A 25088-nucleotide genomic window follows, 5' to 3' on the forward strand; every position below is an offset into this window, starting at 1 on the left:
TGCTGAATACAAATAGAACTTCATAGATTTGAAAAAAAATAGTTTAACAATCTCTGACGGCATACTTTAATTGAACAAATTTACATCATAATTCAAAGTCTATGTATACATTTGTATTTTATCCAAATCAATTTACAATAACATACAGATTTTTATTTTCTCTCAAATCACATCATCATAGTCAAGTACAGTGCAACCAAACTGTAGGTGTAATCAGAATAAATTATATTTAAAAAAAAAAGGCACACTCAGTAGTTAGTTACAATCAAAATAAGGATTCAAAAAAGCCCTTAAAAATTCTATATGAACAAAGATGAAAAATACATATGAACTCATGAAAACAATTCACACATCACAACAAATCGGATTGGTAGACTCAGTTTATCTAGTAATTTTGGAGTATTTAAAAACAACATTAAGCACATAAATTCACTCAATCATGGTAGATTAATTTGCATAATAGAGTCTAGAGCTTGATATCCTTTGTCTACTCTTATGGACTGCCCTCTTCAATTCATACCACAGGTTTTCAATGGGGTTCAGTGACTGCGATGGCCATTGCAATAAAACATTTTTGTGTTCAATTAAACATTTCTTTGTGGATTTTGATGTGTGCTTGTGGTTATTGTTTTGCTGGACGATCCACTTGCGGCCAAGTTTTAGCCTCCTGGCAGAGGACATCAGGTTTTTGGCTAAAATGTCCTGGTACTGGGTAAAGTTCATCATGCCGTTGGCCCTAACTAGTGGAAGCAAAATAGCCCATAACAAAGATCCACCACCGTATTTTACAGTAGGTATGAGGTTATTTTCTGCTCATCACAGCCTTCTTTTGACACGAAACCAAAGAGCTCTATTTTCATGTCATTCAATAAATGTAAACACCTGGAGATTGTTAAACGGCATTGGCACTGACTTGGATTGGAACCAGTGCTATGTTCAGATGACATGCAAATAGAGCTCTTTGGCCACACACCAGTGGTGGTTTTGGTATCGAAAGGAGGATGTGATAAGCAGAAAATAACCCAGTACCTAAAAAGGCTCAGTGATGTTATCCTCACAAGGGAAGGGTGCCGGGGTAGTGAAAACAGAGGTGGCAAAAATTATTTTATATATTTTGTATTACTTGTTAAAAAAAACTACAAATTCAGAGAAATTATATTAGTATAAAATATAATTTCAACAACAAAAAATGCAAATACAATATAGCTCAGTATATGTATTTATTTTATAGTATTTTTTGCTGATCTTTATGAAGGGTGCCAATCATTTCAGTCATGAGATGTCATGAAAAACAGGGAAGGGAAAACTCACATATTCCAGAATTCTATATGGTAGAAACGGCACAAAGCAGTGACTAGAACCATATAAATATTATCCCTATTCTAGGATTCTACTTCTATGACTACTACATCTCCCTTAAAGGGACAGGAAAAGATCAGGTAGTGAATATATTTTGGTCACCTTAGCAATGTTTGGTGTTCAGAAGCAGAGGTCTTGAAGAAGTGCATTGAGTGGCAGACTCAGAGCAATAAGACTGCCTTTTTTCACTAGGAAATTAAGACCCAATGCACACTGCCGGACGGACTTGCTAATTTAATATCGGTTTGATATCAATGGGTCTTAAGAATAAATTGACACTTGCTCGGCACAAGTTGATCCTCAGATTTTTTTTATACTTAATTTTTACTATATTAAGCTTTGCAGTAAATAGACTAGAGGGGTATAGGAAATGTACCTGTTTAAATCATTTGAAAATCCATCCCCCCCATTCCCTGTAACAACAACATTGGTGAAAGTTAGATAGTGGAATCCTTGCCTTTACCAACGCAATCATTTTAGACCATGTTAGACTTCCAAGTAAGAAAGCAAGGATGGATATTAACATTTACCAACAGGACCAATAATGTGAAAGAAAATAAGACGATACCTTTCAATCACGCTCATACTTCAACCTTTGAGACCTGAACCTCCATTTGGAGTTTTGCCAGTGAGTGACAACCAATCGGTTGGCATCTTTCACCCATAGTGTATGATGATGGTATTCATTCAAACCGACGGGTCCTGCCAAAATGAATGGAAGCATTGTAAAGAATGACAGACTTTCACTAGCCGTGCCAATGAAAGAAGTCATCAGGCAATGTGAGCTTTTTTCTCTGAATTCAGCGCCAACATGTCGAAAGTCAAATCAACATGTTGACCATCTCAATACAAATATCATTGTCAAATAATGATCCCAATCAGATGACATGAACAGTAACACATTTTATGGCAATGTAATTCGCTGGCTGCTACTCTGCACCTGTGATGTCATGGCTGCTTCCTAAGCTTCCATTTCCTCACTTGGCTTCGTCACCTGGTGAGGTTAAAGGGGAGGGTTATAAACAGGAAGAGGAAACAGGAGATGCAACACAAATCCATTTGAATTAAATCACTTTTTGATAGCACCCCTTTTGATTTGAACAAAACTTTCCATGCATATTAGCCCATTGTAGAAGTGATCAGAGAGTGACCATTCGGACATGAATGCCAAAACATTCAAGAGATAAAGGTGCTCAAAGTTGACTGATTTCGCATACCATAAAACATCCATGTCATTATCACTGGAAAAGATTTATGTAATTTACAAATGTACAAATAGGTTGTCAAACTGTTTCATAATTTATTTAAGAAAATGTTGAATAAAAAAATAATAATTTCACCTTAAAAGTCAATTATCCAATAACGTGCAAACTCAGATTTTTGTCCTATTTGCATAGGTTGTAGCTTAGAGCCCATTTGACATCTGAGGTTTTTGTGTTGTTTCCGCCATCGGTTGAGACACAACATGCTCTTGAATACACGGTGGGTGTCATGCTTGGGCTGATAAATGTACTAAAATGGGAATATAATTAAAATATCAACTTTTAAATGGCAGCACAAAAATGGTTGGAGGTCTACACATCAGAGAATCTTGACTTGAATGGGAATATCTGTTTTAAATTACACAGTCAATCCTCCATAGAAAACCAATTGAAATCATAGAAATATAGATAATAGAATAGACATGACCATTTAAGTTGATGCTCGATGGTGGGTAGACTAGCAGACATCTTTGTGGTAGTAATTAGAAGTTAAAATGTACATTTACATTTCAGTGGTGTACCAGCTAAATCGCAGTGGTCTGAAGGGATAGGTCCATTCTATAAATTTGATTTATATGATTGAAATTACACCCACCCTGTATTCAAGAGCATGTTGTGTCTCAACAGATGGCGGGCACAACACAAAAACCCCAGATGATGTAAAGTCGGGTCTAAGCTACAACCTATCCGAATGAGAAATGTGTGTTTATGCGTTTTCAGATAATTTACGTTAAATGTAAATCAAATATTTTTTTTTATTAAAAACACGATTTTCAAGAAATTATAAGTTTAAAAACCCTGTTTGTAAGGTTTTAAATGATATCAAACTGAACTGTTTATATTATCCAGTGATGAAGACATGGATGTCTCATGATATGGTAGGGTATGCCTCGTGCTCCTAGATCTTAGTGCCGCTTTTGATACCATCGATCACCACATTCTTTTGGAGAGATTGGAAACCCAAATTGGTCTACATGGACAAGTTCTGGCCTGGTTTAGATCTTATCTGTCGGAAAGATATCAGTTTGTCTCTGTGAATGGTTTGTCCTCTGACAAATCAATTGTAAATTTCGGTGTTCCTCAAGGTTCCGTTTTAGGACCACTATTGTTTTCACTATATATTTTACCTCTTGGGGATGTCATTCGAAAACATAATGTTAAATTTCACTGCTATGCGGACGACACACAGCTGTACATTTCAATGAAACATGGTGAAGCCCCAAAATTGCCCTCGCTAGAAGCCTGTGTTTCAGACATAAAGAAGTGGATGGCTGCAAGCTTTCTACTTTTAAACTCGGACAAAACAGAGATGCTTGTTCTAGGTCCCAAGAAACAAAGAGATCTTCTGTTGAATCTGACAATTAATCTGGATGGTTGTACAGTCGTCTCAAATAAAACTGTGAAGGACCTCGGCGTTACTCTGGACCCTGATCTCTCTTTTGAAGAACATATCAAGACTGTTTCAAGGACAGCTTTTTTCCATCTACGTAACATTGCAAAAATCAGAAATTTTCTGTCCAAAAATGACGCAGAAAAATTAATCCATGCTTTTGTTACTTCTAGGCTGGACTACTGCAATGCTCTACTTTCCGGCTACCCGGATAAAGCACTAAATAAACTTCAGTTAGTGCTAAATACGGCTGCTAGAATCCTGACTAGAACCAAAAAATTTGATCATATTACTCCAGTGCTAGCCTCCCTACACTGGCTTCCTGTTAAGGCAAGGGCTGATTTCAAGGTTTTACTGCTAACCTACAAAGCATTACATGGGCTTGCTCCTACCTATCTTTCCGATTTGGTCCTGCCGTACATACCTACACGTACGCTACGGTCACAAGACGCAGGCCTCCTAATTGTCCCTAGAATTTCTAAGCAAACGGCTGGAGGTAGGGCTTTCTCCTATAGAGCTCCATTTTTATGGAATGGTCTGCCTACCAATGTGAGAGACGCAGACTCAGTCTCAACCTTTAAGTCTTTACTGAAGACTTATCTCTTCAGTAGGTCCTATGATTAAGTATAGTCTGGCCCAGGAGTGTGAAGGTGAACGGAAAGGCTGGAGCAACGAACCGCCCTTGCTGTCTCTGCCTTGCCGGTTCCCCTCTTTCCACTGGGATTCTCTGCCTCTAACCCTTTTACAGAGGCTGAGTCACTGGCCTACTGGTGTTCTTCCATGCCGTCCATGGGAGGGGTGCGTCACTTGAGTGGGTTGAGTCACTGACGTGGTCTTCCTGTCTGGGTTGGCGCCCCCCCCCCTTGGGTTGTGCCATGGCGGAGATCGTTGTGGGCTATACTCGGCCTTGTCTTAGGACGGTAAGTTGGTGGTTGGAGACATCCCTCTAGTGGTGTGGGGGCTGTGCTTTGGCAAAGTGGGTGGGGTTATATCCTGCCTGTTTGGCCCTGTCCGGGATGGGGCCACAGTGTCTTCTGATCCCTCCTGTCTCAGCCTCCAGTATTTATGCTGCAGTAGTTTATGTGTCGGGGGGCTAGGGTCAGTCTGTTACATCTGGAGTATTTCTCTTGTCTTATCCGGTGTCCTGTGTGTATTTAAATATGCTCTCTCTAATTCTCTCTTTCTCTCTTTCTGTCTTTCTCTCGGAGGACCTGAGCCCTAGGACCATGCCTCAGGACTACCTGGTATGATGACTCCTTGCTGTCCCCAGTCCACCTGGCCGTGCTGCTGCTCCAGTTTCAACTGTTCTGCCTGCGGCTATGGAACCCTGACCTGTTCACCGGACGTGCTTGTTGCACCCTCGACAACTACTATGATTATTATTATTTGACCATGCTGGTCATTTATGAACATTTTAACATTTTATCATTTTGACCATGTTCTGTTATAATATCCACCCTGCACAGCCAGAAGAGGACTGGCCACCCCTCATAGCCTGGTTCCTCTCTAGGTTTCTTCCTAGGTTTTTGGCCTTTCTAGGGAGTTTTTCCTAGGGAGTTTTTCCTAGCCACCGTGCTTCTTTCACATGCTTTGCTTGCTGTTTGGGGTTTTAGGCTGGGTTTCTGTACAGCACTTTGAGAATATCAGCTGATGTACGAAGGGCTATATAAAAATAAATTTGATTTGATTTGATTTTGATATGCAAAATGGGTCAACTTTGAGCACCTCTATCTCCTGAATGTTTTGGCATTCAGGTCCAAAAAGTCACTTTCTGACAATTTTTCCATGGGCCAGAATGAATCAGTTGGACGGGCATTTGATTTCCATAGGCGCGCCCATTTCTTCCCAGGACCTCTTGTGTGTGCATGCGCTTGCACGCATGTTTTAAATGGGTGTAATAGTAAAGACCATATGCAGCTCAGGAGTTTCAAGTTTGAGGAAGCTTACAATTTATCCTACAATTTCTACCGATCTACATGCCAGTAATTAATATGTGCACATTTTTGTGGAACAGTTTAATTTCCTTATACCTTTGTCTACAGCAGGTGTTCACATGTGTGATGCACACACTCAGACATTACACAGGAACAATGACCCTCTCCCTCCCTCCCCCCTCCTCCTCCTCAATCATACAAATATGAAGTAAAATGATAAAAATCTAAAAAGTTCAAACTCAACTATGGCTAGAGCACTAGCCTCTACCATATGGACACATCGTTACACTTTGGCGGCTAAATGGGCACTTTCCTACTGATGCATGCATTCTGAAGACGCACCCCATCTTCGCCATACCCCTCTCCCCTTCTTCATGATGCAACATTTTAAATTATACTGAAGACACATTATCTTCACACATTTCAGACGCTTTTCACCGACAGCCGCAACGCAATCAACTAGTCCTATTGCCACGCACCTTACCCAAATCCATGGCTTCCCAAACACACTTGTGATTTGAAATAAATAAGCTTATGATCCTCTGTGGCTAAGTCAAGCTCCTTGGTGAAGTATTTTAAATTATTTTTTTTAGACAGGAATAATTATATAATTTTGGCAAAACATCACTTTACTTTAGGGCAATCCAGCATCCGAACAGTGCCCTATGCACCCGCCAACTTTCCTTTCAAATTCGCAAGAGGCTGAAATCAAAGATCTGTATATAATGATGAGATGCTCATATCTCCGCCCTAACAACGGGAGTCTTTGTCCCAAAGGTGGGAAGGCAGGCGACAAGCTTAGGTCTGCATATTATTCCCATAGAATCGCATTGGACAGATTTTGGCAAGAGTGAGCCCTCTCGCTTTGCCTCTCTCTCTGCTGAAACTACATCACTGGAGAAAGCATCTGAGCGAGTGAAACAGCGCCCTCTGTCTCAGTATGTGTAGCCTATATATCTGATGCTGTCTGGACCAAAAGATTATGACATGCCATACTCTTTTGGTCCAGACAGCATCAGATACATGGGCTACACATACTGAGACAGAGGGGCGCTGTTTCACTCGCCCGGATGCTTTAACTGAGATTGATGCGTCTTTCTGTCTGAGCGCATCTCGGTCAGATAAATTATCAATATTTCAATATTGAATTTGGACGGGTGAGGAGGTATAACACTATAACGCCAGCCCTGCCATGGGCAAACATATATGCAAAGTTTTGTTTAAATCAAAAAGGATGCTGTCAAAAAGTGATTGAATTCATATGGATTTACCCCAATCGACCCAAGGTTAAGCTTCTAACCCCAGGGCAAATGTGGTGATCTGAGAGGATTGGAAAGGTGTAAGAAATATGGCAGAAATTCCACCTGGCCTGTCAGAAGACAATGTGGAGCTACTGGAACTGGAACTGTCATCGAAATCTCTACACGTGCCTAGGAGCTAGAAGTCAGTTGGGGATAGGATGAGTGCCAAAACACACATAGGTATGAGTAAACAGCAAGCTTATTGTTAGATTAGATATCAAAGAGAGACCAAGTCCTCCTGTCAATTTAATTCCTTAATTTAATCAGAGTGAATCAATAGAAAACACCATCCACAAAATACAGACAAACCAAAACGATGCCACACGGCGAAAAGGGATTAGTTGGCGGCGCTCATTCATAGTTAATCAAAGCACAACCACTTACAGTAGAAATGTCCATCCTTCATAGTGCCCATTATTTCAAACACACATCTAATTTTTCAACAAATACTGTAGATAGATGAGTATCAAGAAGCTTTTGGAAAATTCCCAGACTAGTACCACCTCGTTTAACTTCACTAGGGTAGGGGGCAGCATTCTGAATTTTGGATGAAAAGCGTGCCCAAATTAAACTGCCTGCTACTCAGGCCCAGAAGCTAGGATATGCATATAAGTGGTAGATTTGGATAGAAAACACTCTAAAGTTTCCAAAACTGTTAAAATAATGTATGTGACTATAACAGAACTGATATGGCAGGCGAAAACCTGAGGAACATCCATCCAGGAAGTACTATTATTTTGAAAGGCTGTTTTTCCATTGAAAGCCTATCCACCATATAAAGACTTAGGACCCAGTTCACGATCTCTATGGCTTCTTCTACATGTGGCCAGTCTTTAGGCATTGATTCAGGCGTTTACTCTGAAAAATGAGGGAGATACAGCACTTTCAATGAGTGGACAGTGGACATTTTCAGACATGAAGCCAGCGCATGATCGGGAGCACGCCTTTCTTGTTTCTCCTTTTCTATTGACGAAGCTTTTGTCCGGTTGAAATATTATTGATTATTTATGACAAAAACAACCTGAGGCTGGATTTTAAACATCGTTTGACATGTTTCTACTAACTTTTATTGTACTTTTTTGACTTTTCGTCTGGATGTTGAGAGCACGCTTTGTGCCTTTGGATTACTGAACTAAACGCACCAACAAGGTTTTTGGACATAAAGAGGGACATTATCGAACAAAACAAACATTTGTGTAACATGGAGTCCTGGGAGTACCAGCAGATGAAGATCAAAGGTAAGTGATTCATTTTAACGCTATTTCTGACTTTTGTGACACCTCTCCTTGGTTGGAAAATGGCTGTATGGTTTTCTGTGGCTAGGCGCTGACCTAACATAATCGCATTGTGTGCTTTAGCCGTAAAGCCTTTTTGAAATCTGACACAGCGGCTGGATTAACAAGACGTTTATCTTTAATCCTATGTATAACACTTGTAACTTTCATCAATGTTTATGATGAGTATTTCTGTAATTTGATGTGGCTCTCAGAAATTTCACCGGATGTTTGTTTGAGAATGATTACTGAACAAAACGCGCCAATTTCAACTGAGGTTTTTGGAAATAAAGAGGGACATTATTGAACAAAACAAACATTTATTGTGTAACATGAAGTCCTGTGAGTGCCATCTGATGAAGATCAAAGGTTAGTGATTAACTTAATCGCTATTTCTGACTTTTATGAGCCCTCTCCTTGGCTGGAAAATGGCTGTATGGTTTTCTGTGGCTAGGTGCTGACCTAACATAATCGCGTGGTGTGCTTTCGCCGTAAAGCCTTTTTGAAATCGGACACTGTGGTTGGATTAACAAGAAGTTTATCTTTAAAATGGTGTATAATACTTCTATGTTTGAGGAATTTTAATAATGAGATTTCTATTTTTTGAATTTGGCGCCCTGCATTTTCACTGGCTGTTGTCAAGGTGGGACGCTACCGTCCCACTGATACCAGAGAGGTTAACCCGTTAGATTTGTCCAGTTTTGGTGTCTCTCTTTGGCTAAATGCCTGATGGGCATATTTTCTTTCTCATTTTGAGACAAAGCCTAGAATTTCAGACCCCACTACAGTGGGGGGAAAAAGTATTTGATCCCCTGCTGATTTTGTACGTTTGCCCACTTACAAAGAAATGATCAGTCTATAATTTTAATGGTAGGTTTATATGAACAGGGAGAGACAGAATAACAAAAATATAGAGAAAAGCGCATGTCAAAAATGTTATAAATTGACTTGCATTATAATGAGGGAAATAAGTATTTGACCCCCTCTCAATCAGAAAGATTTCTGTCTCCCAGGTGTCTTTTATACAGGTAGCGAGCTGAGATTAGGAGCACACTCTTAAAGGGAGTGCTCCTAACCGCAGCTTGTTACCTGTATAAAAGACACCTGTCCACAGAAGCAATCAATCAGATTCCAAACTCTCCACCATAGCAAAGACCAAAGAGCTCTCCAAGGATGTCAGGGACAAGATTGTAGACCTACACAAGGCTGGAATGGGCTACAAGACCATCGCCAAGCAGCTTGGTGAGAAGGTGACAACATTTGGTGCGATTATTCGCAAATGTAAGAAACACAAAAGAACTGTCAATATCCCTCAGCCTGGGGCTCCATGCAAGATCTCACCTTGTGGAGTTGCAATGATCATGAGAACGGTGAGGAATCAGCCCAGAACTACACGGAGGATCTTGTCAATGATATCAAGGCAGCTAGGACCATAGTCACCAAGAAAACAATTGGTAACACACTATGCCATGAAGGACTGAAATCCTGCAGTGCCCGCAAGGTCCCCCTGCTCAAGAATACATATACATGCCCGTCTGAAGTTTGCCAATGAACATCTGAATGATTCAGAGGACAACTGGGTGAAAGTGGTCAGATGAGACCAAAATGGAGCTCTTTGGCATCAACTCAACTCGCCGTGTTTGGAGGAGAAGGAATGCTGCCTATGACCCCAAGAACACCATCTCCACCATCAAACATGGAGGTGGAAACATTATGCTTTGGGGGTGTTTTTCTGCTAAGGGGACAGGACAACTTCACCGCATCATTTGACGGGGCCATGTACTGTCAAATCTTGGGTGAGAACCTCCTTCCCTCAGCCAGGGCATTGAAAATGGGTCGTGGATGGGTATTCCAGCATGACAGTGACCCAAAACACACGGCCAAGGCAACAAAGGAGTGGCTCAAGAAGAACCACATTAAGGTCCTGGAGTGGCCTAGCCAGTCTCCAGACCTTAATCCCATAGAAAATCTGTGGAGGGAGCTGAAGGTTCGAGTTGCCAAACGTCAGCCTCGAAACCTTAATGGCTTGGAGAAGATCCCTCCTGAGATGTGTGCAAACCTGGTGGCCAACTACAAAAAAGGTCTGACCTCTGTGATTGCCAACAAGGGTTTTGCCACCAAGTACTAAGTCATGTTTTGCAGAGGGGTCAAAAATGTATTTCCCTCATTAAAATGCAAATAATTTTCTAACATTTTTGACATGCGATTTTCTGGATTTTTTTGTTGTTATTCTGTCTCTCACTGTTCATATAAACCTACCATTAAAATTATAGACTGATCATTTCTATGTAAGTGGGCAAACGTACAAAATCAGCAGGGGATCAGATACTTTTTTCCCCCACTGTATATTTTGCAATAACTAGCATTTTAGGCCTGTAGTCTAATATGAGACATGTACATTTGGTTAGAAAACTTCTGTGTCATTGAATGCACCAGTATTAGGAGTCCTCATTTAAGATAGCGGACCACAAGAAGCTCAACCTTGGGTCGACCTGTGCTCAGTAATTTCATGCTGAAATTAGTATGCCGTGTGTCAATTCGAGGTGGTAGAAATTAGGATAGTACTGAAGCGAACAGAACTGAAAAGATTCAAAACCCACATTCGCACAATTGTTGATTGAGAGGAGACTTGAAGGCACCAGTATAGGGATTGAACAAAACACATCATTAGCTATACCAGAGGCTTAAGGTTGGGGGGAAACCTTGTTTGCATCCACACAGACAGGAAAAGCTACAGCCTACATTTGGAAATATGTATAAGGTCAAAGATAATGGATATAATGACGAGATGCTTGTGTCTCCACTAACAATGGGATTCATTGTCCACAGAGCGGAACGGCAGGCTGTCAAGCTCCCGCCTATTCCTGACTTTGTATTGGTGGATACATCTTATTTTAATATTTTTTTGAACACCAGCAATAACAACGGCTAAATATGTGTATGTAACCAATCAAATTTGATTTAGATTTGATGTGGTGTGTTGACGTCAACCGCCTTTATTCAATGGAGAGTGAGATTCTATGCTAGCCTCGAATTTCAACCGGGACAACTCCGATATAAAGTGTATTTTCTCAAAGTCACGTGTATCACATTGATATCAGTACACTTGTAACAACCTAAGCATTACGAAACCTTACAAGACTAAATTGGACACTCATTAGCCCTCATACAAAAACTCCACTTGATTAATAAATAATGATCTGCTTGACGTGTACAGATTTTGGGTGGAGTAAACCCACTCACGTCGCCTCATCCTCTCTGATAAGGTACAACAAAAGGAGGTTGCTTGCACTGTTTCTGAAATCGATGGACTAAAACAACTTCCATCAGGAAACAAGTAAGACTATATTATCGATGCATTAGTGCATGTTAGGGTTGTCACAACACCAGTATCGCGATACTACGATACCAGATCCATGGCAAAAACGAAAACATGAAAAAGATGAAACTAGGGTCCTTGAAAAACCTACTTGTGTTTTTTCAACATTAGGACAGTTATTCTCGAGAAATGAAGTCCACTTCATGTTTTGTTTTTTCCTTAACACGATACTAGTATTATGACAACGCTAGTGCATATAGTTAAATGTTCAGTAACAGAACTGGGATCTTGTGGTCCGCCATCTTAAATGAGGACTCCTTATACTGCTCCATTCAATGACATAGAAGTTTTCTAATCAAATGTACATCTCTCATACATAGGCTTAAAAGGCTAGTCATTGCAAAATATAGTGGGGATCGAAATTGTTGACATCCTTGATAAAGATGAGCAATAATGACTATAAAATAAATAATTCAAATACTGAGTTATATTGTATGCAAAACATTTTTTTTGGGGGGGGGTGAAATTATATTATACTAATGCAACTTCTCTTTCTTTGAGCAAATGTTTAACAAGTACAATTGTTTTTCGTCTCAAAAAGGTAGGGGTCAAAATGACTGACACCCCTAATTATTCATAGAAATAATAAATAAGTAGTCAAAAGTTTAGTATTTGGTCCCATATTCCTAGCAGGCAATGATTACATCAAGCTTGTGACTCTACAAACTTGTTGGATGCATTTGCAGTTCGTTTTGGTTGCGTTTCAGATTGTTTTCAACAGAAATGAATAATAAATGATGTATTGTGTCATTTTGGAGTGACTTTTATTGTAAATAAGAATAGAATATGTTTCTAAACACTTCTACATTAATGTGGATGCTACCATGATTACGGATACTCCTGAATAAATCGTGAATAATGTTGAGTGAGAAAGTTAGAGGGTTAAAGATCATACCCCAAACATGCTAACCTCCAGTTATTGGTAATGGTGAGAGGTTAGCATGTCTTGGGGGGTATGATCTTTGACTCTCTGTAACTTCACGATTCAAATCAGGATTATCCGTAATCATCCACATTAATGTAGAAGTGTTCAGAAACATTATATTCTTATTTATAATAGTGACTCCAAAATGACAATACATTATTTACCATTCATATTCTATTGGGCACAAAATAATCTGCAGCACAACCAAAAAATTTACTTCAAATGCATCCAAAAAGTTTGTAGATTCACAAGCTTGATGTAGTCATTACGTGCTCGGAATATGGGACGAAATTCTAAACTTTTGACTACTTTATTTATAAGAATCTTTGGGGAAGTAATTTTGGACTCATTTTGAGAGGAAAAAAAAGTATGACTTGTGAAACAAAATCTCTGAGCAACTGTAATAATATAAAAATAATACAACCTCCCAATTTTGTTGAGCATACAACATAGCTCAGTATTGGGATTTATTTATTTTATACAGTGATTATTGCTTTAACGAGGGTTATCTTTAACAAGGGTGTCAATAATTTCGGACCCCACTAAATATTGTGCATTACTTTCCAATTAGATAATTTGTCGTCAAATGACTTCGCAAACTGATTCCTTTCATACATAGAAAACGACAACACACCAAATAATTTCTGGTTTGTATAGAGGAGAGCAGGAAAATGGGCGAGGGGGTGCACAGCAATTATGCAAATCCACTCCAAAGACAACATCCCACACACACATCCAAACTATATCTCTGCTAAAACAGACAGACACCCGAAGAAGCATTAAAGAAAAAGGTTATTCTCGCCACCACACATAAAAAACAAATCGAGAAGAGGACAACTGACAGTTTTGTTGTTCATCAATTCAAATCAGTTTGTTGTGGACAGTTTTTTGTTCATCAGTTCAAAGTAGTTGTGTTTATTGTGTTTTTATACCTTGCTCCTGAAGAGAGGCTTGGCGCCGGGGCCGCAGTACTCATTGTAGATGAGCTTGAAGAGAAAGAGGTGGAACAGGGTGATGAGCGAAGCCACGCTGAACCAGAAGAGGAAGGGCAGGCCGGGGTACTGCTTGGCCATGTGCTCCTCGTGCGCCAGGATGGCCTTGAGGTGCAGCGTGTGCCGCAGGTCCTGCAAGTGGCGCAGGTCCGTGGAGATGTAGAGCAGCGGCGTGATGGGCTGCGTCACCATCACAGGGAACACGTGGCCCTTGGCCTCCACCAGCGACGACGTCAGCTCCACCGGCTCGTTGAGGCAGCCCGCCTCACAGGCGTACAGTGCCACGGGCTTCTCCTGGGGCTTGACTGACACGTGCAGAAAGGGTTTGCCCTCGGAGTCCAGCAGCACAGCTAGGTTGATCAGGTCCTGGTTGTAGTGGATTCCCCGCAGCGCGTAGCTGTTGTGCAGCACGTCTGGGTCCGCCTGGAACTGCAGGTGGTTTTCGTTGAATGAGAGGCCTCCGAAGCTGAGCACGGCACCCTGCATAACGCCATGGGCGCCCGCCGCCACCAGCACCTTGCAGCCCCTCTTCTGCAGGGTGAGGGTCCACAGGTTGACCAGCTGCAGGACTTGGGCCACGCTGCTGACCCGCTCTGGCCAGAGGTTCTCAGCGTGCATTGTGGCATGCCCGCTGAAGCAGTGGTCGGCGTAGTTGAGGCTGGACTCCAGACGGGCGCGCTCCTCAGTGCCAAGACGGCGGTCCAGCAGGGGAGCCGGCGAGGCCGAGAGGACGTAGTAGAGCGTGGTGTTGACTGTGGCGCTGGATGGCGTGTGTGCGTCGGTGATCTTACGCATCTCCACCCCTGCAGGACAGATACACACACAGCAGATGTGGGAACAATAAGTCAACATAGTAGAGCTGGGACGATCAACTGAAAAGTACCGACACCAACATTCCAGAACATCTCATGGAACTGCGGGGACTGTGAAGGGGATACACACACAGAAACAAACACACACAGACACACATAATTGTTGTAGTTGTATTGTTTTATGTTGTATTGTTTGTATATGGTTGTATTTAAAATGTGTGGCTGTCCTTGTCTAGCAGTGTTTTATTACTTGTCATGTTCGGTGGTTTCTTTTTTTTGTGGACCCTAGGAAGAATAGCTGCTGCCTCTGCAAAAGCTAACAGAGATTGCCTTCTTATTACCGAAGCAGTTTGCTTACGTCTGAATTTTTGGGTGATTTTTGGTACACAACGTTCCTGTAGCTCAGAAGTCACCAATCTTTGAGTCAAGATCACTTTAGCAGTCAAAAAGCAAGCAAAGATCTACCACTCAGATTTTTTCTTTAAACATGTAGGCCTATGCTACATTAACTGAATAAAACAGTTCTGTAGGGATGAGGTTTGGGCAGTAGGCCTAATACATTATCACAGCATAAATGGAAATAATTAGCTTTTTTATTTTGCAGGACTGATGGGTACCTGCATCTGATGGTCAGTCTCAGCGGAGGGAGGGAGAGAGCGAGCAGCAGTGCTGAATAAAAACTTAAACATGAACTCACTCATAAAATATCAGCTCTTTGCTGTATTCTTTTAGTCTCTCTCTCTGGTCATGTTTTTAAAAAAGTTATGAAATCTCACATAGGCTAGTATCAAACTTTGCTGTGCCTGTAGGGTTGTGGAAGCCGTAGGCACAGTGATTTGAGTTATCTGATTGGCCAGTGGAGGAGAAGCCCTTGATTTAGCCACAGCTCTCCTGGTCTTCCGGGTAGGCGGCGTTTATCCCTTCAGACAAATTAAATGGTTAAAAATGGGAACACTTTGCCTACCCGGCGTGAAGGGCTTCTGAATCAAGTGCACCTACCACCAACAACGCAAGACAAATAAAAAAAGTTACAGCCTATGTATTATGTTGATTCCTGCTATGAAAGTATCTGTCGGTTCCTGTTTCGCTGTCGGCTGCTGACTCTCACTCCCCACTGTAAAAATATGAAACTAAACTATGTGACGTTGCAGGACAACGAGAGCAATTTTTGCACAACTCCCGCAGGTTGAACATTAAAGGACATCCTCTCTCATCCTGTAGATTTAGGCTACTCCAACAAACATCTTAAGCTAGTTGCACATTCCCTCTAGACATGCTACAATAGCTAGGGCTAAGAGAAATACCTGAGCCCCTGACTGATGGCCTACCAAACTATCAATCCTTGTACTAAGGCACCAAGCCGCACCATAGTAGGCACCACAATCTCTGCAACCATTATAAAACAGGTGCATCTCCACGTGGTCTGCCAGAACAAGTCATACAAATAACCCAGTTAAAAGAAAGACGCACAGTAGAGCTGGGACAATAAAATGAAAATTACAGAAACCGACATTGCCTTCCTCTTACATTGCATTTTGCGTTGGTAATGTTGTGTGATTTTGCTACAAAACGCTCCTGTAGATTGTTCTAAAAACATTATTTGGTCAACAGTAATAGCCTAGAAATGATGATTACTGCTATGAAAGCGTCTGCCTGTCCCCGTTTAGCTGTTAGCTGCTGTGTGAGCGAGCCACTCCCACTCCCCATTGTGTGCACGGAGGACAAGCACAAGCATATGACCTTTGCTCAAAATGCTACTACGGAAAAAAAGAGTAATGAGTATAGAATGTATTTCTCACCTCTTAATATGGAGTTCATGGCACCACTTTACAACCGGAGTAGGCTGTAGTTAGTATGGTTTTGATGCAAGGATTTCTTTCCAGAGAGACACCGGGGCCTGTAACATACTTTGTTTCACGGAAACATGGCTCTCCTGGAACACTCTGTCGGAGTCGGTAAAGCCAGCAGAATTCTCAGTACATCACACAGACAGGAATAAATATCTCTCCGGGTAGCAGAAGGTGGTTTCATGATTAACGACTCATGGTGTAATTCTAAGAACATACAGGAACTCAAGTCCTTTTGTTCACCTGACCTAGAATACCTCACAATTAAATGCTGAACATATTATCTCCCAAGACAATTCTTGCCACGGCCGTTTTCATCCCACCTCAAGCCGAAACCTCGACGGCCCTCAAAGAACTTCACGGGACTTTATGCAAACTGGAAACCACATATCCTGTGGCTGCATTTATTGTAGCTGGGGATTTTAACAAAGCAAATCTGAGGACTAGGCTACCAAAGTTCTATCAACATATTGACTGTACTACTCGCGCTACTAAGACTCTCAACCATTGCTATTGAAACTTCCGGAATGCTTACAAGGCCCTTCCCGCCCTCCTTTCGGCAAATCTGACGACAACTCCATCTTGCTCCTCACGTCCTATAGGCAGAAACTCAAACAGAAAGTTCCTGTGCTTTGTACTATTCAACGCTGGTCTGACCAATCGGAATCCACGCTTCAGGATTGTTTTGATCACGTGGACTGGGATATGTTCCGGGTAGCTTGCGAAAATAATCTAGACACATACGGGTAGTACCGTGACTGAGTTTACAAGGAAGCGTATTGGAGATGTAGTACCCACCCTAACCAGAAACTATAAAACCTACCCTAACCAGAAACCGTGGATAGATGGTAGCATTCGTGCGAAACTGAAAGCGCGAAGCACCGCATTTAACCATGGCAAGGCGATTGGTAATATGGCAGAATATAAAGAGCATAGTTATTCACTCCGCAAGGAAATCAAACAAGCTAAACGTCAGTATAGAGATAAAGTGGAGTCGCAAATCAACGGCTCGGACATGAGACGTATGTGACAGGGACTACAGACAATAACGGACTACAAAAGGAAAACCAGCCAAGTCGCCGAGACCGGACAGGCTAAACACATTCTTCGGTGGCACACAGTGCACCGACGCGGCCCGCTACCAAGGACTGTGGGCTCTCCTTCTTTGTGGCCGACGTGAGTAAAACATTTAAACATGTTAACCCTCGCAAGGATGCCGGCCCAGATGGCATTCCTAGCCGTATCCTCAGAGCATGCGCAGACCAGCTGGCTGGTGTGTTTACGGGCATATTCAATCTCTCGCTATCCCAGTCTGCTGTCACCACATGCTCCAAGATGGCCACCATTGTTCCATTACCCAAGAAGGCAAAGGTAACTGAACTTAATGACTATCGCCCTGTAGCACTCACCTCTGTCATCATGAAGTGCTTTGAGAGACTAGTCAAGGATCATACCACCTCTACCTTACCTGCCACCCTAGACCCACTTCAATTTGCTTACCGCCCCAATAGATCCATAGACGATGCAATCGCCATCACTCTGCCCTATCCCATCTGGACACGAGGAATACCTATGTAAGAATGCTGTTTATTGACTACAGCTCAGCATTCAACACCACAGTACGCTCATCATTAAGCTCAAGGCCCTGGGTCAAAAACCCCGCCCTGTGCAACTGGGTCCTGGACTTCCTGATGGGCTACCCCCAGGTGGTGAAGGTAGAAAACATCACCTCCACTCCGCTGATCCTCAACACTGGGGCCCCATAAGGGTGCGAGCTCAGTCCCCTCCTGTACTCCCTGTTCACCCATGACGGCGTGAACACAAAGAAGATGATCATGGACTTCAGGAAACTGTAGATGGGAGGGGGGGGGGGGGGGGGGAGGTTGCACAACCCCTATCTACAGTGGAGAAGGTGGAAAGCCTCAAGTTCCTTGGCATACACATCACTGACAAACTGAAATCGACCACCATCACAGACAGTGTGGTGAAGGCAGCGCTACAGAGCCTCTTCAACCTCAGGAGGCTAAAGAAATGTGGCTTGTCACCTAATACCCTCAAACTTTCACAGATGCACAATTGAAAGCATCCTGTCGGGCTGTATCACCACCTGCAACGGCGACTGCACATCCCGCAACAGCAAGGCTCTCCAGAGGGTGGTGCGGTCTGCCCAACGCATTACCGGGGGCAAACTACCTGCCCTCCAGGACACCTACAGCACCCGATGTCACAGGAAGGCCAAAAAGATCATCAAGGACATCAACCATCCAAGCCACTGCCTGTTCACCCTGCTATCATCTAGAAGGCGAGGTCAGTACAGGTGCATCAAAGCTGGGACCTAGAGACTGAAAAACAGCTTCTATCTCAAGGCCATCAGACTGTTAAACAGCCATCACAAGCACTTTGGAGGCTGCTGCCTATAGGCATAGACTAGAAATCAATGGCCACTTTAAGGAATGGAAGACTAGTCCCTTTAATAACGTTTACATATCTGGCATTACACATCTCATATGTATATACTGTTTTCTATACTATTCTACGGTATCTCATTTATTTAATAATGTTTACATATCTTGCATTACTCATGTCATATGTATATACTGTCTTCTATACTATTCTACTGTATCCTAGTCCGTTCCGCTCTGACGTCGCTTGTCCATATGTATATAGTCTTAATTCATTGCTACTTAGATGTGTGTATTGGGTACATGTTGTGTAATTTGTTAGATATTACTACATTGTCGGAGCTAGAAGCACAAGCATTTCGCTACACCCGCAATATCAGCTAATCACGTGTATGTGACCAATAAAATGCTATTTGACGCGCCCGATGAGCAGAGCCAAGTAGCCTAGGCCTAGCTGGGCCTCTCTGAGCTGAAGTGTGTACATGTTTGTGCGTGGGTGTAAATAATGTATGTACTATGTAGGCCCCTTAAGGGAGTCTAGGCATCTACCACCCCACTAACACTATCAGATTGTAGCCTATGGTTTTTGTCCCCGCACTTTGGTTCTGAAATCACCATTACCCACTAATTAACTTGTAATTTTGCAGATTAAGTGTTAGCTAGTAATGTATCAATATTTGTTTACAAATTAGCTATAACATAGGCAATGAATATATAGCACAACTTTGGATTTCACCACCCCATCTCAAAATAAAATGGTTTTGAACGTTTGGAAGTGATCGTCTCTTTGGCAATGCAGTGCACCTTGCAAAAGTGACTTTTGTCCTTGTTATGTCGTTTTAAACTTTAACCTGTACATCTAAAAATGACCATATATTATTTCAAGCAAAACTACCTAAGCTATTGCTGGTGGTGAATCTAAATCTATTGTAAGCCCCATTCAGCAGGTATAGCCAGATGAGAGTTGTCTCCAGTAGATTACTTTTATTTTGGTGTTAGATTCTAGCTTGAAATATACTTATTCATGTTACCATACTCAAACTCAATAATACATTTACATGTGTAAGGAATCTACACTACCGGTCAAAAGCTTTAGAACACCTACTCATTCAAGGGTTTTTCTTTATTTGACTATTTTCTACATTGTAGAATAACAGTGAAGACATCAAAACTATGAAATTACACATATGAAATCATATAGTAAGCAAAAAGTGTTAAACAAACCAAAATATATATTTTTATTTGAGATTCTTCAAATAGCCACCCTTTGCACACTCTGGGCATTCTCTCAACCAGCTTCATGAGGTAGTCACATGGAATGCATTTCAATTAATAGCCGTGCCTTGTTAACATTTAATTTGTGGAATTTCTTTCCTTCTTAATGCATTTCAGCCAATCAGTTGTGTTGTGACATGGTAGGGGGGTATACAGAAGATCGCCCTATTTGGTAAAAGACCAAGTCCATATTATGGCAAGAACAGCTCAAATAAGCAAAGAGAAATGACAGTCCATCATTACTTTAAGACATAAAGGTCAGTCATTATGGGTTTTTCAGTCGCAAAAACCATCAAGCACTATGATGAAACTGGCTTTCATGAGGACCGCTACAAGAATGGAAGACCCAGAGTTACGTCTGCTGCAGAGGATAAGTTCATTAGAGTTACCAGCCTCAGAAATTGCAGCCGAAATAAATGCTTCAGAGTTCAAGTAACAGACACATCTCAACATCAACTGTTCAGAGGAGACTGTGAATCAGTCCCTCATGGTCGAATTTCTGCAAAGAAACCACTACTAAAGGACACCAATAAGAGGAAGAGAATTGCTTGGGGCCAAGAAACACAAGCAATGGACATTAGAAAATTTGAGATTTTTGGTTCCAACCGCTGTGTCTCTGTGAGACGTGGTGTGGGTGAACGGATGATCTCCGCATGTGTATTTCCAACCGTAAAGCATGGAGGAGGAGGTATTATGGTGTGGGGGTGCTTTGCTGGTGACACTGTCTGTGATTTATTTAGAATTCAAGACACAATTAACCAGCATGGCTACCACAGCATTCTGAAGCAATACACCAACCCATCTGGTTTGGACTTAGTGGAACTATCATTTGTTTTTCAACAGGACAATGACCCAACACACCTCCAGGCTGTGTAAGGGCTATTTTACCAAGAAGGCGAGTGATGGAATGCTGCATCAGATGACCTGGCCTCCACAACCCACCGACCCGGTAAAATACAATTTTCAACAGCACATAGATAACAATAACCTAGGAAATTACATAGGTTGTCACTCAACTAATAAAGCCTAATATCAAATTAAGCCATTTTACCATTTCAATGCTTAAGGTGTCGCGCAGGTGTGTAAGATCAGGTCGCCTACCTCGTGTTGGTAATCTCGCGAAGCTGGGCAGAGTGAGCAGTTTGATTAGGCTACTGATATTGACAGGGTTTTTTGGCATTCAAAATGACTTGTAGATCAATGATTCAACACAGTTACATGCAGTTCGACACTAAAAGGAGAGGATGCATCAGTTGTCACAAAAGATGAGGTAGAAAGAATGTAATTGTGGACAGGCGATTTGTAAAGTTTTAATAGACTTTTTTTGACCAATGCATGCTAAATTTGGATCGGTTTGGTGTCCGTGGACGACGCACTTGTTTCTTACACATCTGAATCGGGGACCGATGCGTATCGATCAATTGTTACATCCCTATAATATATTAATAAATTAGCTTACATGGCTATCTAGCAACTGTATAATATTTAGAGTTAGCAATCTAGCTAAATGTTTTGAGTTACCACTTCCTCAGGTAGTGAATAATATAGCCTATAGGCCAATTCGCACAAAGATGTTGCCAAATTCTCTATAGAGCCTTTAATAAATCTGATCATTCTGGATCCTATTTTGACAGGTTGAACATCAAAATATCAATCATGCATTTCCTGGATATGTTAGATGAAATATACTGAACAAAAATATAAACCCAACATGCAAGAATTTCTAAGATTTGACTGAATTACAATTCATATAAGGAAATCAGTCAATGGAAATACATAAATTAGGCCCTAATCTATGAATTTCACATGTCTAGGAATACAGATATGCATCTGTTGGTCACAGATAGATTTTTTATTTTTTTTTAAGTAGGGGGTGGATCAGAAAAAAACTGTCAGTATCTGGTGTGACCACCATTTACCTCATGCATTGTGACACATCTCCTCCCATAGAGTGGATCTGGCTGTTGATAGTGTCCTGTGGAATGTTTTCCCACTGCTCTTCAATGGATATGCACATTTTCTGAGGAACTGGAACAAGCTGTCGTACACGTTGATCCAGAGCATCCCAAACATGCTCAATGGGTGACATGCCTGGAGAGTAAACTGGAAAAACTGGGACATATTCAGCTTCCAGGAATTGTGTACAGATCATGGTGACGTTGGGCCGTTCATTATCATGCTGAAACATGAGTTGATGCGTCAGATGAATGGCACGACAATGGGCCTCAGGTTCTCATCACGATATCTCTGTGCATTCAAATTGCCATCGATAAAATGCAATTCTGTTCATTGTCCGTAGCTCATGCCTGCCCATACCATAACCCCACCATAGGGGTACTCTGTTCACAATGTTGACTTAAGTTAACCGCTCGCCCACACGCCGCCATACATGTGGTCTGTGGTTGTGAGGCCGGTTGGACGTAAATTCTCTAAAACGACGCTGGAGGCAACAGCTCTGGTGGACATTCCTGCAGTCAGCATGCCAATAGCATGCTCCCTCAAAACTTGAGACATCGGTGGCATTATGTTGTGTGACAAAACTGCACATTTTAGAGTGGCCTTTAATTGTCCCCAGCTCAAGGTGCACCTTTGTAATGATCATGCTGTTTAATATGCCACATTTGTCAGGTGGATGGATTATCTTGGCAAATGAGAAATGCTCACTAACAGGGATGTAAACAAAATGTGTGCACAACATTAGAGAAATAAGCTTTTTGTGCATATAGAACATTTATGAGATCTTTTATTTCAGCCCATAAAACATGGGATCAACACTTTGTGTTATTTGAATATTTTTTAAGCAAACTTTTTTTCTATATCATAGGCTACCATCTCAGTCTTGGCACTGGGGGCAAAAAAATTGTCTAGAGCCCTGTAAATGTCCATTTAAAATAATGGCGTTGTATTTGTTATCGAGCAAAATAGTAACATTTATTGTGATATCTCTTTTTGCCCATATCACCCAGCTTTAGCACCTCCATCCAAAATAATTCATCGAAATGTATCGCATCGCAATTAATTTTATTTCCTTCTTTGATTTACCACGATATGGAATTTTGTCCATAACGCCCAGCTCTATAGTCATTTGATCTAGAACTACATCATTCATTAGCCTAGTCATTCATCATAATTAGGTAGCATGCAAATACCATCCAATAATTGTTTCATCCTGTACAGTCTATGAGAAAGCATGTGAGAGTTATCTAAATACCACAACATCATTCTGCACTGCAACACAAAAGGCATGGCATCTCAGCCTTGACTTTGTGTTCACTCACCAGAGATGAAGAGGTCCATCCAGGCCTGCTGGTGGTCCTGGACCAGATCTTCTACGTTTGCCCTCAGCAGCTCTCCCAGTTCTTTCTTGACCCCGTCTCGGAGCCTGGTGAAGGTCTCCTCCAGCTTGGCTGACTCGATGGGCTCCGACATCCACACCACCGACAACACATTCTCGGCAAACTCTGACTTGGCAGCCACCTGGATGCGGCTGCCCAGCTTATTGGTGGCCACCACCACCAGGACTATCTGGTTCTTCTCCGGCAGAACCACGCGGCCCGATGACAGCACTACCTCCTTGTCCTCCACCTTCTCCACACTGGCTGAGAACTTGCTCCCGAACGAGGGCATTTCGGTGGACACCTCCAGGGTGGCGGCCCGCTCAGAGGGGTTGTTGATGTGGATCCTCTGGAGGAAGACATTGGGCCGGCTGCGGTGGGCGATAAACTCTTCTCGGATGGTGAGGCAGTCACGGGCTGATCCGGAGCTGCCGGCTCCCCCTGGGAGGACGCAGCGGACGGACAGGACAGCCCCTTTGCGGAACCAGAGCATGGTGGCTCGCGCCTCGGCCCGCTTCCCCGGGATGTGGATGCCCACTATGGGTGAGTACTCAGTCTGGTAAACTGGGGCCGAGCCGGGCTGGGAGGACGAGGCCACCCACAGTCTGTTGGAGTCAATGTCCACCAGGAAATGGCCGTTACCTGAGACGAAAGGCGTGACCGCTTTCTCCTGGGGAGTAGTGTAGATTCCCTCGCCCCGGTCCACCAGTGACTTCCACCTGTGGATCTCAGTCTGGAGACATTGCCCAGCTGGCCCGCCCGACTGGCCTAAGCCACTGAACAACCTCAAAGCGCCGTCTGAGCTAAGGTACCAGTAGAAGATTAGGAAAAACAGCAGTCCAATGAGCATTCTTCTAGCCCAGCTGCTTGACAGCAGACCTGGTAGGCACTTTAGTCTTTGCTGGAGCCACATTGTATTTATGCTTTAGAGTCACTATAACTCAAGTATGCAATTTTAGTAGTTAGCTATAGTACCTAATTAACAGTATAACAAAACAAAGGACCGTCAAAGGTGGTTCTCCATTCTCTCTAACCAATATCAACGTTAGACTAGGAGATGACCGCTTAAGTTTTGAGTTATTTTTGTAGGAAGTCTTTCCTGTTGACAACTATAGTAGCTAGCAATGCACACGGTAACTAAGCTAACTTTACCTAGCTAGCTAACGTTAACTAGCGATGCTAATAACCTGGTACTCAAAGTTTGTATAGCTAACAAGCTACTGTATGTTGCTATCCAACTAACAGCACCTTAGCTAAAATGTCCATGTCAAACCTTGATTGCTGTCAAATCTAACCAGTTAGCATGCTAACAAGCTAACCAAAACAAGCTAAGTGAGCTAACGTACCTAGCGAGCTAGCTAAGTTATGGTGGTTGCAAACTAGCATTGCGCTGCTAGTTTGGCGACACTTTGCATTTGTTTCTCACATCGTGGCAATACATCCATTGAGTGCAATTGTTGCTCATTTGTCGCTTATGTCTAGCAGTTGGGATTTCATTCCTTTTTGAGGTGGATTACTTTTCAAGCAAATCACCAATCTATCGTTGACACTTCTGCATGGGTTTACTGAAATTACCGCAAAGCACGTTGGATGACAGCACC

The 25088-nt window shown here is 42.2% G+C and overlaps 1 protein-coding gene across 1 annotated transcript; it reads right to left on the reverse strand.

Annotated features, from left to right (window-relative positions):
- Window positions 1–49: 49 nt before the first annotated feature.
- On the reverse strand, window positions 50–25087 carry LOC106567369 (uncharacterized protein KIAA2013 homolog). The gene is made up of 3 exons (XM_014136530.3): window positions 23431–25087; window positions 13757–14619; window positions 50–2353 (listed from the first exon to the last, which is right to left on the reverse strand). The coding sequence occupies exons 1-3, from the start codon at window positions 24398–24400 to the stop codon at window positions 2321–2323; spliced, it is 1866 nt and encodes a 621-aa protein (XP_013992005.3). The 5' UTR covers window positions 24401–25087; the 3' UTR covers window positions 50–2320.
- Window position 25088: the final 1 nt, after the last annotated feature.

The sequence above is a fragment of the Salmo salar genome, chromosome 13 (assembly GCF_965601325.2).
Source record: "Salmo salar chromosome 13, fSalSal1, whole genome shotgun sequence".
Taxonomy (NCBI): domain Eukaryota; kingdom Metazoa; phylum Chordata; class Actinopteri; order Salmoniformes; family Salmonidae; genus Salmo; species Salmo salar.

Coding starts and splice junctions, on each gene's coding strand:
- LOC106567369 (XM_014136530.3), bottom strand. CDS start 24,400: ATGTGGCTCCAGCAAAGACTAAAGTGCCTACCAGGTCTGCTGTCAAGC. Junction 14,620..23,430: donor GATGGACCTCTTCATCTCTG/GTGAGTGAACAC, acceptor TCTGTCCTGCAG/GGGTGGAGATGCGTAAGATC. Junction 2,354..13,756: donor AGCCTCTCTTCAGGAGCAAG/GTATAAAAACAC, acceptor TAACCTCACCAG/GTGACGAAGCCAAGTGAGGA.